Here is a 14,354-nt window from a genome sequence, read left to right on the forward strand (position 1 = left end):
TGGAGACTTATCCACTCTGATTTGGCTGACTGCAATTTTCAATTACTGACAGCATGGACATCCACTCCAAGCCAGCAAAGTCGTCCTTGAAGATACAAATATGTCATTGGACCCAATCTGTCATTTTAACCAGAGGAGACAGCAGTGGTTTCTCTCGCCAGGCCGACATGTTGGGACAGCAGCTTTGGGCATGAGGAGAAGGGTGATCCTACAGGTTCCATGGGAAACTGTAAGCTACCCTAGCCTGGGATCCCCACTCCCTTGATAAAGATTTCCTTTCAACGGATTTACCTTGTGCCATGTTTCTATCCCACAGGTCCCTGGAGGGCAGTCTTTTGCCACCTGAATTCCCTCTCCCACCCACTGGTCAGGCAACGATTCCTGCCAGATTTGGACAGGAATGCAATCTTGTATACTTAAATGCCATGTCTCAGGCATTTGGGTGCACGGTTTCCTCCATCAAGAGACTGGCGCCCCTCATGGAGGGCCAGATCGCACAGATGCACGCGCAGATCTGCACACAATAGCTGTGGCCATGAGCTCAACGCAGCAGTGGCAAGGCCAAAGAAGGACAAGGCAACTGGAGTCTTCTCCAGCTCGTCTTTCTCTGGTGAACAGGGAGGTTCAAGCGAGCCTTGAAAGGGAGGAGAGGCTGACCTTCACAGCTGGGGGCTCCCTTCAGGGTGTTCCACGTGTGGATAGTGGCTCCTGAGCCCCTTTGCCAGTGAGCCTAGCTGCAGCAGCCGTGACACCCGAGGTGAGTCCTGCAACAGTGCCTCAGGGAGCCAAAGGACAGCCGCCAAAGTCATCACTGGCAAAGGGGCAGCCATCAGCAGCCTGCCTCCAGCCCAGCTTCTGATGATGGGTTCACACTTCTTAGAGGTACTCACAAAGGTATAAAGAAAAGCACCCAGACACACTTGGGGGATTCATGGATGTTTGATATCCTGAGATGTGATGCTTCATATAAAGTATTGTTCAAGCTGCTAGCCTTCATTGGGTAAAAGTGATTATTCTATCATGCCTTAATTGTGAGCTGCTGATATCCCCCTTCCCCCTTAGTGCAATGCCAATGCAAGAACAGCCCTCATTTAAATATGAACTCCCACGGACATTAGTGCTTCAACTGGGTACTAGACATGGAACACAAATGGAAAAGAGGCGACAGACTACATGCATTGAGGTCATTCTGTAATGGTTTCTCTGTAAGCGGGCGTCATGCTGGCTGGAAGCAGGTAATTATGAGATTGCCTCTTGCCACCTTGCTCAGTCTGCCTGGCCTCCAGTGCAACGGCTTCAACATCCAGTGCTGCTTTCTCATCTCCCTTCTCATCGGTGGAGGAACCTCGCTCGGGCATCTCATCGCCAAGCAAGGCCTCCCCCTTCTGCAGGGCTAGATTGTGCAGAGCACAGCCAAACACCACGATATGAGAGACCCTCACTGGGGCATACTGCAGGGCTCCACCGGATCGATCCAGGCATCAGAATTTCATCTTCAGCAGCCCAATGGCTGGCTCGATGGTCACTTGGGTGGAGCAGTACCAAGTGTTGTACCTCTCCTCTGCTGCATTGCGAGGGTTCCTCGCAGGCTTGAGTAGCCAAGTCTTCAATGGATAGCCCTTGTCCCAGATAATCCATCTCTGAAGGTGGGCAGGGGGCCTGAAAAGCTGTTGCACCTGGGACTGTTGAAGTATGTAGACATTGTAGCTGCTTCCCGGGCAGCGGGCACATAGCTGCAGGAAACGCTTTCTGCGGTCGCATACCAGTAGAACTTTAATGGAATGAAGTCCTTACTGTTAATAAAGTCGGCTGGTTTGGGAGCCTTGATGGCCACATGCATGCAATCTAACACACCTTGCGTCCAGGGAAATCCAGCGATGAACCCAATCTGATGGCCCTCTCAGCCTGACTGGTAGCGCACATAGCTGCTGGCTCTCAAACAGGGCATTGGTCACCTCCTTAATGCAGTGGTGGGCTGATGTCTGGGAGATCCCACACATCCCCGGTGGATCCTTGGAATGAGGCAAACACGTAAAAAGTTTAGTGCCACTGATCTTCAGGGCCACTGGCCTAACATGAACCCCAAGTTCCATAGGTTGCAACTCATCCTGTAGCAAGGCGCATAAGTCAGTGATAGTCTCCCTCCAGAGCTGCAGACTTCGCTGACAATGCCGCTCTGAAATTTGAAGGTAGCTGATTTGTGTCCGGTACACTGACGCAGGAGGGCCATTTTTGCATGGCCAGCTACTGTTGCTCTTGTTGTGGAGCTTCACGGGCTGGTGCAGCTGCCTCTTGGCCTTCCCTCTATCAGATGCTCTGCATCATGCCACGGAGGTCCAAAAAGACAGGGTGTATGAAACCCATCCAAGGTTACCAGTGGGCCTACAGAGTGCTGTTGATGCAGACACGACCCTGCCTGGACAGCTGTTCCTTTGCTACTTCTCTCGGCTGAATCCCTGATGGTCTTCAATGCCCATCCTTGCTGATGGCCAACTCGCTCATCCAGAAGTACTGGCAACACACATCTCACCCAACAGTTTGTTCACCTGACACAGCCACACAAACCCAAGCGATAAAATAAAAGCAAAATACTGCAGATGCTGGAAATCTGAAATAAAAACAAGAAATGCTGGAAATACTCAGCAGGTCTGGCAGCATCTGTGGAGAGAGAAGCAGAGTTAACATTTCAGGTCAGTGACCCTTCTTCAGAACTGACAAATATTAGAAATGCAAAAGGTTTTAAGCAAGTAAAGTTGGGAGTGGGGCTAGAGATAACAAAAGAGGTGTTGATAGGTCAGAGGGTCACAGAATAACTGACCAGAAGGTCATGGAACAAAGGCAAACGGTATGTTAATGCTGTGCTGAAAGACAAAGTGTTAGTACAGAGGGTGTGAATAGACTAAAGCACAAAGCACTCCAAGTACAAACATTTAAAAAAACAGAAACAGTGGGTAGGCACAGTAGAAACAAACTAAAAAAATTAAATAAAAACTAAAATAACCAAATAAAAAAAGAAAAAAATAACTAAACATAAAAAAAGAGGGCCTGTCATGCTCTGAAATTATTGAACTCAACATTCAGTCCGGCAGGCTGTAGTGTGCCTAATTGGTAAATGAGATGCTGTTCCTTGAGCTTGTGTTGATGTTCGCTGGAACACTGCAGCAATCCCAGGACAGAGATGGGAGCATGACAGCTGGGGGGTGGGGGGGGGAGGTGGTGTTGAAATGGTCAGCAACCAGAAGTTCGGGGTCATGCTTACAGACTGAGCGAAGGTGTTCCGCAAAGCGGTCACCCAATCTGCGTTTGATCTCCCCAGTGTAGAGGAGACCACATTGTGAGCAGCAAATACAGTATACTAAACTGAAAGTAGTACGAGTAAATCGCTACTTCACCTGAAATGAGTATTTGGGGCCTTGGATAGTGAGGAGAGAGGGGGTAAATGGGCAGGTATTACACCTCCTGTGATTGCAGGGGGAGGTGTCGTGGAAAAGGGACGAGGTAGTGGGGGTAATGGAGGAGTGGACGAGGGTGTCAGAGGGAACAATCCCTTTGGAATGCTGACAGGGGAAGGGAGGGGTAGATGCGTTAGGTAGCGGCATCATGCTGGATGTGACGGAGGATGGTCCTTTGGATCTGGAGGCTGGTGGGGTGGAAAGTGAGGACAAGGGGAACCCTGTTGCGGTTCTGGGAGGGAGGGTAAGGGGTGGAAATGGGCCGGACACAGTTGAGGGCCCTGTCAACCATAGTGGGGGGGGGGAATCCTCGTTTGAGGAAAAAAGACATATCAGAAGCACTGTCATGGAAGGTAGCATCATCAGAGCAGATGCATCGGAGACGGAGAAACTGGGAGAATGGAATGGAGTCCTTACAGGAGGCAGGCTGTGAGGAAGCGAGTCGAGATAGCTGTGGGAGTCCGTGGGCTTATAATGAGTATTAGTAGACAGCCTATCCCCAGAGATGGAGACAGAGAGGTCGAGGAAGGAAACCCAAGCACCCACCTTGCAGAGCTCCTCCACCCCCCACCGAGAACCCAACGCCCCCTTGTAGAGCCTGCAAAATCCAAGCTTCCCACCCCCGCCCTTGAAGCGTGCACAGCACTGGCCCGAAAGTGGCCTCCGCAAACCCCTCTCCCCTGCTGGTCATGGCTGCCTCCCCATCGCGGCATGAAAGCCTTGCCTCGGTGCCGCCAGCTTTCAACAGTTGCGAACCCAAAGGCGTGAGTGCCGCCCATCATCCCAAGCCCATTAAATAATGACGAATGACATGCCAATGCATTGAAAGTAAGTGTGCTACAACTTAAAATACATTCCCGTCGTGCGGGGTGTCTCTTCCGCCTTGATGCTTCCCGCCGCTGACTAAATCCAGAACAGACATCACGAGACTGGATTTCCGGGCAGAAGCTTCCAACGCAATTCTCAGTCCCCCCCATGCCACCATTCCTTCTTCAAACGGCTGCAACAAAATTCTGCCCATCATGTGCAGTTTTGGACATCTCAGCTTCAAAAAGACAATGCTGCATTAAAGAAGTGGTGCATTTTCAGCTATTAAGACAAATTTGAAGAACTGAACATCCAAAAATCTTCAGAACGCAAGACATAAATAATGCAGATTAAGCATAGTATTTAACTTTGACTAAGACCTGAAAACAAGATGACTCAAATACAGAATTAACAAGCCTTAACGGGCAGCAGAAGGGTTTTCTTTCCACTTACAGGGGTAGGTAAAGCTATGCCAATTCATTCTTTTTTAAAAATGAAACAAAGCTGGATTAATACCTAGTTAAGGATGGGACTAAAGACGATATGAATGAAAAAGACAAAGATGTTCAAATATTTTAGAGCACATGATAGCTCTTGCACTGTTAGGACCATCACTGTGAAATGCAACCGGAGGGAATGAATAATGTAAGACTAATATTCTGGTAATTTGTTAGATTACTTCAGGGGGCAGACGTCATGTAGAAATTCTCTATGATTAGTCATTTCCTTCTGGGTACCAAATTGTAGAGCCCAAGAAAGAGCAAAACAGAATGAAACCGGATGGACCACCTGGCATCGACCTAAGCAGCGGAAACAACAATGGTAAACCCAGCCCTGTCGACCCTGCAAAGCACTTCTTACTCCTCTGCGGACTTTGGCTAAAATCGGGACAGCTGTCCCACAGATTAGTCAAGCAACAGTCTAATATAGTCATACTCACGGAATCACACCTTATCAATATTAAAAAGCTAGTCAATGATGGCCATGAAACTATTGTCGATTGTTGTAAAAACTCTTCTGGTTCACTAATCTCCTTTAGGGAATGAAATCTGCTGTGGTTGACTCTTAAATGCCCTCTGAACTGGCCTAGTTACCTCACCACCACCTTCTCAAGGACAATTAGGGAAGGGCAATAAATGCCCGCGACACCCACATCCCAGGAATGAAAAAAAAAGGGAATCGGGGAAAACTCTCTATTGGTTGGAGTCATACCTAGCACAAAGGAAGATGGTTGTGGTTGTTGGAGGTCAATCATTTCAGTCGCAAGACATCACCGCAGGAGTTCCTCAGGGTAGTGTCCTAGGCCTAACGATCTTCAGCTGCTTCATCAATGACCTTCCCTCCATAAGGTCAGAAGTGGCGATGTTCGCTGATGATTGCATAATGTTCAACGCCATTTGCAACTTATCAGATACTGAAGCAGCCCATGTCCAGATGCAGCAAGACCTGGACAACATCCAGGCTTGGGCTAATAAGTGAAAAGTAACATTCATGCCACACAAGTGCCAGGCAATGACCATCTCCAACAGGAGAGAATCTAACCATCTCCCCTTGACGTTCAATGGCATTACCATCGCTGAATCTCCCACTAACAGTCACCAGTGACCAGAAACTGAACTGGACCAGCCACATAAATACCGTGGCTACAGAGCAGGTCAGAGCCTTGGAATTCTGTGGCGAGTAACTCACCTCCTGACTCCCCAAAGTTTTTCCACCATCTACAAAGCACAAGTCAGGAGTTTGATGGAATACTCTCCACTTGCCTGGATGGGTGCAGCTCCAACAACCCTCATGAGCTGCAACACCATACCAGGACAAAACAGCCTGCTTGATTGGCACCCCATCCACCACCTTCAACATTCATTCCCTTCACCACCGATGCAATGGCAACAGTGTGAACTATTTACAAGATGCACTGCAGCAACACACCAAGGCTCCTTAAACAGCACCTTCCAAACCTGCGACCTCTACCATCTAGAAGGACAATGGCAGCAGATGCATGGGAAAACTACCACCTGCAAGTTCCTCTCCAAACCACACACCATCCTGACTTGAAACCATATCGCCTTCACTGTCGTCGGGTCAAACTCCTGGAACTCCCTTTCTAACAGCACTCTGGATGTATCTACCCACATGGACTGCAGCGGTTCAAAAAAAGGCAGTTCATCACCACCTTCTCAAGGGCAATTAGGGATGGACAAGAAATGCTGGCCTAGCCAGCGACACACACATCCCACGAACGAATAATTAAAAAAAGTGAATGGCCATGGAAGGAACAGGTTTGATGAGCCTAGTGGCCTCTTCCTGTTACAATGTCATTCAGTAAAATCAGTGAAGATTTTTTTACTAAGTTGTATTCTCAACTTGCTCACATACGTGTTTCAAGTAAAACCTGCTTTTTTCCCCCCAATACAATGAGATCAAAGGTTCCAAAAAGAATTACTTGCATCAGTCCTTTGGAAGTAGCTTCTAACCTGATCTTATTCACAACCTGATTGATTGGCCCAAGAAAACCAAAATTTCTAAAATAATCCCGGTAATAGAGGGTAAATTCAGCAATCCAACTGTTCCAGTAAGGAGCTAACCTCAAAGCATTGAGGCTACAATGTCCTAGTCCCACCTCCAGCCCATGCTGCCCTTGATCGCAGCTCCCTAAGGAGATTGAGATTGTTGCGTTTACCCTTCCATATTTTACTGACAATAGATACATTGAAAAACAATCAGATCCTCAAAATTTGTATTTTTACAACATAAATAATACATCATTCAGAAAAATAGCGAAACAAACACAGCTGCGTGCCCAAATAGTCACATCTTATACTGCACTTTCAGTTCGCAATCTTTTGAGAATGTTTTGTTTTGAAATTTTCTAGGCACATTTTCTATTATATCTTCCCAACAATTATTCTGTAAATTTCTAATACAATGATCAAGAAAAGTACAGAACCATGATTCCTCATGTGGAAATCTATGTATTTAAAAAAATTGAGACTGCTGACCATTAAAATGTATAAGAATTATACTGCAGCCCAAGTTCTGTATCCTTCTGAAAACAGCTGATGGCTTTTATCGGATCAAGCCCAACTGAACAACTACACTGATGCAGTAGTCATGCAGTTCAATACAAATAGTTTTCCTAACTTCAAATTGATTTGACAAATAGAAAAACAAATTGTTATTTTCTGCTTACCATAATTTCTACATCTGAGTCAAACATTTGAAAAAATCTGCATCTAATTTCAATATTGCCAAAAAAGATGTAGAACAAAAAAAAACTTGACGTTAACAATTTAGCACATGAAACTTTCAGTATATAAAGATCTGCTCCCCACAGCAGCACAGTGGAGATCAAAAATCTTGGCCCCACTTACTCTGTTGTTCCTAGTTTTTATTAAAGCTATAATACTGTGTTACGACCAACAGCTCCAGTCAAAGCTCCCAATCAAAATATACGAATTTGATTGTGGTGGGAGAAACGCACTGTTAATTCAATCCCGTCCCTCCACAGATCGCCGAACATATTTTTAAACTTTCCAAATTAAAGAAAGACCCAGCCAAATTGTACCATCTATTAACCCCTAAACGAGGCTAACCAAACCAGGTGGTTTTAAATCAAGAAAGTAACTATTTAAATTAGCTAAACTAAATTCTTAAACACTACTAAGATATAAACAACATTTAAAATAGAAAAAAATTTAAGTGCCCTTGCAAATTTGCACTCCTGCCGGAGGTGAAAAAGTCCACGGTTGCTTGAAGTCCTCACAGCCGTCCGATGGGGAGAAAAAGGTTCAACAATAGAACAGTCCGCAGTCTAATTCCAGCAGTAAGTGATGCTTGCCTTCTCCAGCGATGAATTTCAACAAGTAACAACTTTCAATAGAAACAATCTGAATTGAGTTTTTTGAGGGATAAAAGATTGTCACAGTCTAACTTCCCTTCCTTCAGTTTAAATTATGAGAGATCTGTTTTGGCTTGACTTTTTTTTTTATTTTGAGAGAATATAATGAATCAACAGACTAAATTCGCTTCCTTCAGTTGAAATGGGCTGAGAGCTCTTCTTTCAGATGCTAACACACAGCTGTCTGTCTGTGTCCTGTTAGGACAGGCTGTTTGCACTATAAGCCAGTTCAAAGTTAAATTGTAACAAATGTATCTCTTGATGCTCAGTCCGAATGGCTGTATCCAAGGCAACGAGAATGCCTTCTTTGACTCAGTCTTTAGAGCTTGCTGCCTTAAAGCAGTACAGCTCTTTTTCCAGCCTTAAAGGCACACCGCATTCTTCACAGAAAAAAAAACTAAAGGATCATAACTGTAAATGAAGTTGTGCTGGCTCTGGGCATAATAGAAGGTGGGGTGTGTCAAATTTTCAAACAGGAGTCCTGCCCTTTAATTTCAATAGGCTAATGGCATATGCAAACCTCGTCAGGAGAATTTGGTCTCCAACACATTTGTCTGAGGTGTGTAAACTATGGCAAGGGCTGCAACTCACCAATAAAAATGACCGAAAAGTTGACTAATATTTCATAATGGTACTGTGGAGGCACATGGCAAGCTTTGCGACTTCAGTTGCTGAAGAGTAAGAGTTTCTTCTGCAGGTGTACCAAAAAAAGATGTCCATGCTGGAGGCTAAAGGTCACTCCCAAAAAAAGCACAGGTGCCAGTAAAATGCAAGAGGATTGCTGATTGAGTCAAAGCATTCAACCACGTCACTCGTGCCTGGCAGCGAATTAGTAAGAAGTTTGAAAAGGTTTGTTGGTATCGTGAGAAAATCATGGATAACTATATTTTTCCACATTGTTAACCTGACTTGTGGAACTATCAACTCTGGCATTATCACAAATTGAAAAGCATTGCACCCTCGGTGAGGTAACATTTGAATGACTGTATAGAACCACTGCCCTTTCATACACTTGCATTGTGCCAAAGCTGTGTAGCACATTTTTCTTAAAGGTGGAAGAGGTGACAGCTGAAGAACAACCAAAGAAATATAAGCACAATAAAGGCATCATAGCTGCCCCCTGGATGATGACCAGGGACATGCAGTATGATGTGGTCAGATACCACCCAGAATTTAAAAGAGTGCCAACTATTTATCTTAATATCAAACCTGTTGTTCTACATGAGGAGGCCATATGTGTGTCATTTACAAAGCCCCACACCGGCGAAAACTCTGCCACTCAAGAAAAAGTTCTGCATCTTGTCCAGCTCATATTATACATATATTTAAGAAGCGAGGTAGAACATCTCCAGCAAACAGTCAGCTTAACATCAGTAGTAGGCAAAATAATGGAATCCCTACTAAAGAAGAAAATAGAAAAACATCTAGAAACAAAAATATACTAGTTAACATGGATTTCAAAAGGGAAAATTCTTGCTTGACTAAACTCATTGAATCCTTTGAAGAGGTAATAGAGCGATTAGACAAAAAGATAATGCAGTAGGTGTAACATATCTAAATTTCTGAAAGACCTTCAACAAGGTGCCACATAATAGACAAATAAGGTCAGAGCATGCAATGTCAGGGGCAAGTAGCAGAATGGATAGCTGGCTGACTGAAAGACAAAAAGCAGAGAGTAGGGATAAATGGTGGCCAGAGTGGCAGAAGGTAGGAGGTGGGGTATCACAAGGATCAGTGTTGGGACCACAGTCATCCATAATTTACATTAACAGTTTCGACTTAGCAATCAAAGACACAATTTCTAAATTTGCAGACAACACCAAATTGTAAGACCTAGTCAATACTGAGAAGGACTGCAACAAGTTCGAAGGATACATTAATAAACCTGCAGAATGGGCATATAATTGACAAATAAATTACAACACAGATAAGTGCGAGATATTACATTTTCGTAAGATAAATAAGGAGGTCACTACTTAGAAAACAAGAAACTAAGTGGGTTCGAGGAGCAGAGAGATTTGAGAGCACAAATACACAAATTACTAATTAGTGTCAACTGTGGCTCAGTTGGTCACACTCTCAACCCTGAGTCAAGGTTCCAGGTTCAAGTCCCATTCCAGGGCTTGAGCACAAAAATCAAAGCTGACACTCCAGTGCTGAGGGAGTGCTGCACTGGTCAGAGGTTCCGTCATCATCTCAGATGCGACATTAAACCAAGCCTCATCTGCCTGCTTGGGTGGATGTAAAAGATCCCATAGCAGTATTTTGAAGAATAACTCCCTTGCTATCCCCAGTGTCCTGGCTAATATTTATCCCTCAATCATCACAAAAACAGATTATCTGGTCATTATCACATTGCTGTTTGTGGGAGTTTGCTGTTTGCATACTGGCTGCTGCATTTCTTGCATTGCAACAGTGATTATACTTCAAAAAGTATTTCATTGGCTGTAAAGCGTTTTGAGACATGCAGTGTTCATGAAAGGCGCTATATAAATGTAAGTCTTTCTTTAAAATTGTGGCACAGGTTAATAACGCTATAACAAAAGCAAACCGAGCACTAAGTTTTATTTATAGATGGACAGAATTGAAAAGTAGAGAAGTTATGCTAAACTTGTATCGAACCACACTTGGGGAGCACTTTGCGCAGTTCTGGTCGCAAGTTTATTATGAAAATGGTATAGAAGCACTGGAGAGGGTGCAGAAAAGATTTACAAGAATTATACCAGAACTACGAGGTTATACATATTGGGAAAGGATGAACAGGTTGGGTTTCTTATCTCTTGAAAAGATGGCTGAGGGGGTGACCAAATAGGGGTCTTTAAAATTATAAAAGGCTTTGATAAAATCCAGCCCTCGGTGTTTATTCTAAGAGCTCCCAGCAGCGAGCTCAAAAGATGGTGGCACACACGCTGAAGAGCCATCACAATCACCTGCACGGCAGCTCATTTAAATAGCCGGGGCGGCCTAAGCGCCCCCCCCCACCCAATCATGTGGAGGGGGAAGGCTGTCCGTTGCCGGCAATGGCATCAGCTGCCTGTGTACAGGTGCTGGCGCCATTTTTAAAGGGCAGCCAACCGTGGCGGCAAATTTGAATTTTTAAAGTGATCCCCCAAAATTTACAAAAATAAAATTGTAATGCCTCTTTCCAATAAAAATTAAGTAAGCTTTTGGCCCCCGCCCCCCCCCCCCCACAAAATACTTATCTTTGAATTCTGACCTTCCCCTACCCAGACTGCACAAAGTTGAAAGTGCATCCCTTCCCACCATTCCCTACACTGATGATGCTTATTTGAGCCCGACCTCCCACCTCAGTAAAAATCTTAGCTCCTCCCCCTCCCCACCAGTGTCATGCGTGCTTTTCCCAGACGGGGAATTGAAGGCACAGGAGGGCCGGCCGCTGCGCTGAAGATTGTGGCAGGCCTGGAAGATTCAAGACAAGATGATTTAATTTTATTCATTTCAGGGGGGAGGAAGGGCGGGGGGGTAGAGATGAACACAGAGGGGACAGGGATTGAGAGAGCGAGAGGGGAGAGAAAGAGATCGCGATCACTCCTGACAGATGGACATCTATCTGGATTCTCCACATCGTTACATCAAGTGTGCAGGCAGACATTGACTACTTGTGCAAGCAAAAACAAACGTCAGGTACTCATTAAATAGGGAAAAATGCGTTTTAAATCAGACTGTGTTTTGATGGCATTAGGTTGGCTATACACTTTATATATAAATTAATTGCCTCCATGTCCCTGGTGCAACATGTTGGTGCCTATCCCAGATAACCCATCTTCAACAAGAGCAGTAATAAATGAAGAATTGGAGGAGATTTCAAAACACCAATACCTCTTGGTTCTGCACATTTTCAAAGCATAAATAAATTGCAGGTAAGCACAAAATATGTAACCCACTTGTGATTTGGTTGGATTTCACCACTCCTGTCATACATTTTCCACTGACATCTAACAAAAAAGACTTCCAACAGCCCCGGCAGTGTGTGGAAAGTAGAAATACGTCATTTATCATTTTTGTTTCTGTTACATTGGTTGGCAGACTTCTATAGAATATCCATTTTGTGTGAATGGTATCTGGATTATAATGAAGGTCTATACTGAATGTGCTTTATAACCAGGAAATTAAATGGGACAATAACAGGACTCTGGTATATAATTCCTTACCCAAGAGTTTCTTCCAGGATTTAATGAGGGATTTTGCCAAAGATATGACATCTTCTTCTTTACTCTGCTTCCTGATGGCATTGACAGACATTCCAATTCTTGTCGACTACAAAACAAAAGAGACATTACCAACCAAATGATAAGCTTTCCAATACCATAGAACTCCAAAGAATTGTAGCAAGTTCACTGTAAATGCTACTCTTTTCTTAGGAAAGAATTAGCAAACCAGGAATTAAACCCAACATTGCAAAATGAATTGGATGCCTAGAGGAGACAAATATTCAGTTTTCGAGAAGCTGAATAAATGTGAATTGCATCTTTCGTGACCCGCATGATGTTGTCTTAAAAAAAAAAGCTTCTAGCAATTCTATGGTTTGTCTCCTGCAGATACTCACACTCCAGTTTAGTGGTTTGCTTCAGTTTGTATGCGAGTTTTGAAATCCTGATATCTGTGGGCACTGAACATGTACGTAGAGTACAACAAGGTTTATCCTAAATAGCTGGGAAACTACAGCTATTCAGCAAATTAGAAGCTTGGATAACCAACCGCAAATGCCATATTACCTTAAATCAGTATAAAAGATCATAAAATCAGAGCATCTGCATATTTTCTTTTTAAAACATAAATATGTTGTACACTGCCAGCATTTTCTATTTCCCGCTATATTATCTTCATCAAGGACCGTTAAAAAAAGATTCCCAACTAAGAGCAGACATGGCACAGACTACAAAAATTACATAAGCTTATTTGCAACTTATATCCCTCATTTTGTATATTAAAAGGAGCAATCCAGCTGATTCCCACTTTATAGCAAGCGAACAAGAACTTGTATTATTATACAGTGCATTTAACGTAGAAAAGCATCCTAAGGCACTTCGTCCAAGCATAATTAGACAAAAACTGACACCAAGTCAAAAAATCATAGAATGGTTACAGCTCAGAAGGTCATTCGCCCATCATGTCTCTTTGTAGGATGGCTCTTTGTAGGAGCTACTCAGCTAGTCCCACTCCCCTGCCTTTAGGGAAATAATAGAAATGACTAACAGCTGGGTCAAGGAGATAGATTTTAAAAGGAGGGTTTCTGAGAAAAGTGGAAAGGCAGAGTGGAATTCCAGAGCTTAAGGCCTAGATACCTGAAGGCACGGCTGCCAATAGTGGGGAGAAAGGAGTGGGCGAGGGACAAGAAGCCAAAGTTGGAGGAAAACAGCATTTCTTGGAGGGCTGTAGGAAACTAGAGATAGGGAGGGTGAGGCCATAAAGGTATCTGAACATGAGGTTGAGAATTTTAAATTCAAGTTATTGGAGGATTTGGATGGAGGAAGAGCCCTGGAACAGATGAGGGTTTTGTGGGCAGATGGGCTGAGGCAGGGACTGGAGATGGATGATTTAATGGAGGCGGAAGTAGACGGTCCTCGTGATGGAAGTTAGATGTTGTCAATGTACATGTGGATGGAACCTGACACTGTCTTTGGGTGATGTCAAGAACAGAGGTGACCAAGAATGCATCCTTGGATAACTTCAGAGGTGACGTTGCAGAGACAGGAAGAAAAACCACTGCAGCAAATCCTCTCATTATGACTGAATAGGTAAGAGTGGAACCAGTCTTACTCGGCTGGTAAATGGAGGAGGAGGAGGATGAAATGATCAACTGTGTTAAAGGCTGCAGAAAGGTCAGAAAGCATCAGAAGGAATGGCAGACCATTCACATTCACACAATAAGTCGTTTGTGACTTTGGTTACAGCCATTTCAGCACTGTTGCGGATGTGCAAACCTGATTACAGAGATTTAAATATGGAATGGCAGTAAAGATTTGGGAGGCTACAATGGGTTCAAAAACTTTGCAGAAGAAAAGAAATTGGAGATGGGTCAGTAATTTGCAAGGACAGAGGCATCAAAAATTAGGTTTTTTTTTAGGAAAGGGGCAATAATGGTGCTTTTGAAAGGAAGGAAAACAGTACCTGAGGGGAGACAGCCATTTACAATGTCAGCTAGCAAAGGAAGGGAAGGCAGGTGCAATTTACTG

The 14,354-nt window shown here is 44.1% G+C and overlaps 1 protein-coding gene across 5 annotated transcripts in view; it reads right to left on the bottom strand.

The window, feature by feature from the left end:
• Positions 1–14,354, bottom strand: part of tcea1 (transcription elongation factor A (SII), 1) — a 65,950-nt gene that overhangs the window by 18,815 nt on the left and 32,781 nt on the right. For all 5 annotated transcript variants that reach the window (XM_068031842.1, XM_068031840.1, XM_068031843.1 and 2 more), the window contains one exon: positions 12,330–12,435. In XM_068031842.1, the coding sequence (XP_067887943.1) occupies positions 12,330–12,435 (106 nt within the window). The remainder of the gene's footprint in view (positions 1–12,329; positions 12,436–14,354) is intronic.

This window comes from Heterodontus francisci, chromosome 5 (genome assembly GCF_036365525.1).
Source record: "Heterodontus francisci isolate sHetFra1 chromosome 5, sHetFra1.hap1, whole genome shotgun sequence".
Taxonomy (NCBI): Eukaryota; Metazoa; Chordata; class Chondrichthyes; order Heterodontiformes; family Heterodontidae; genus Heterodontus; species Heterodontus francisci.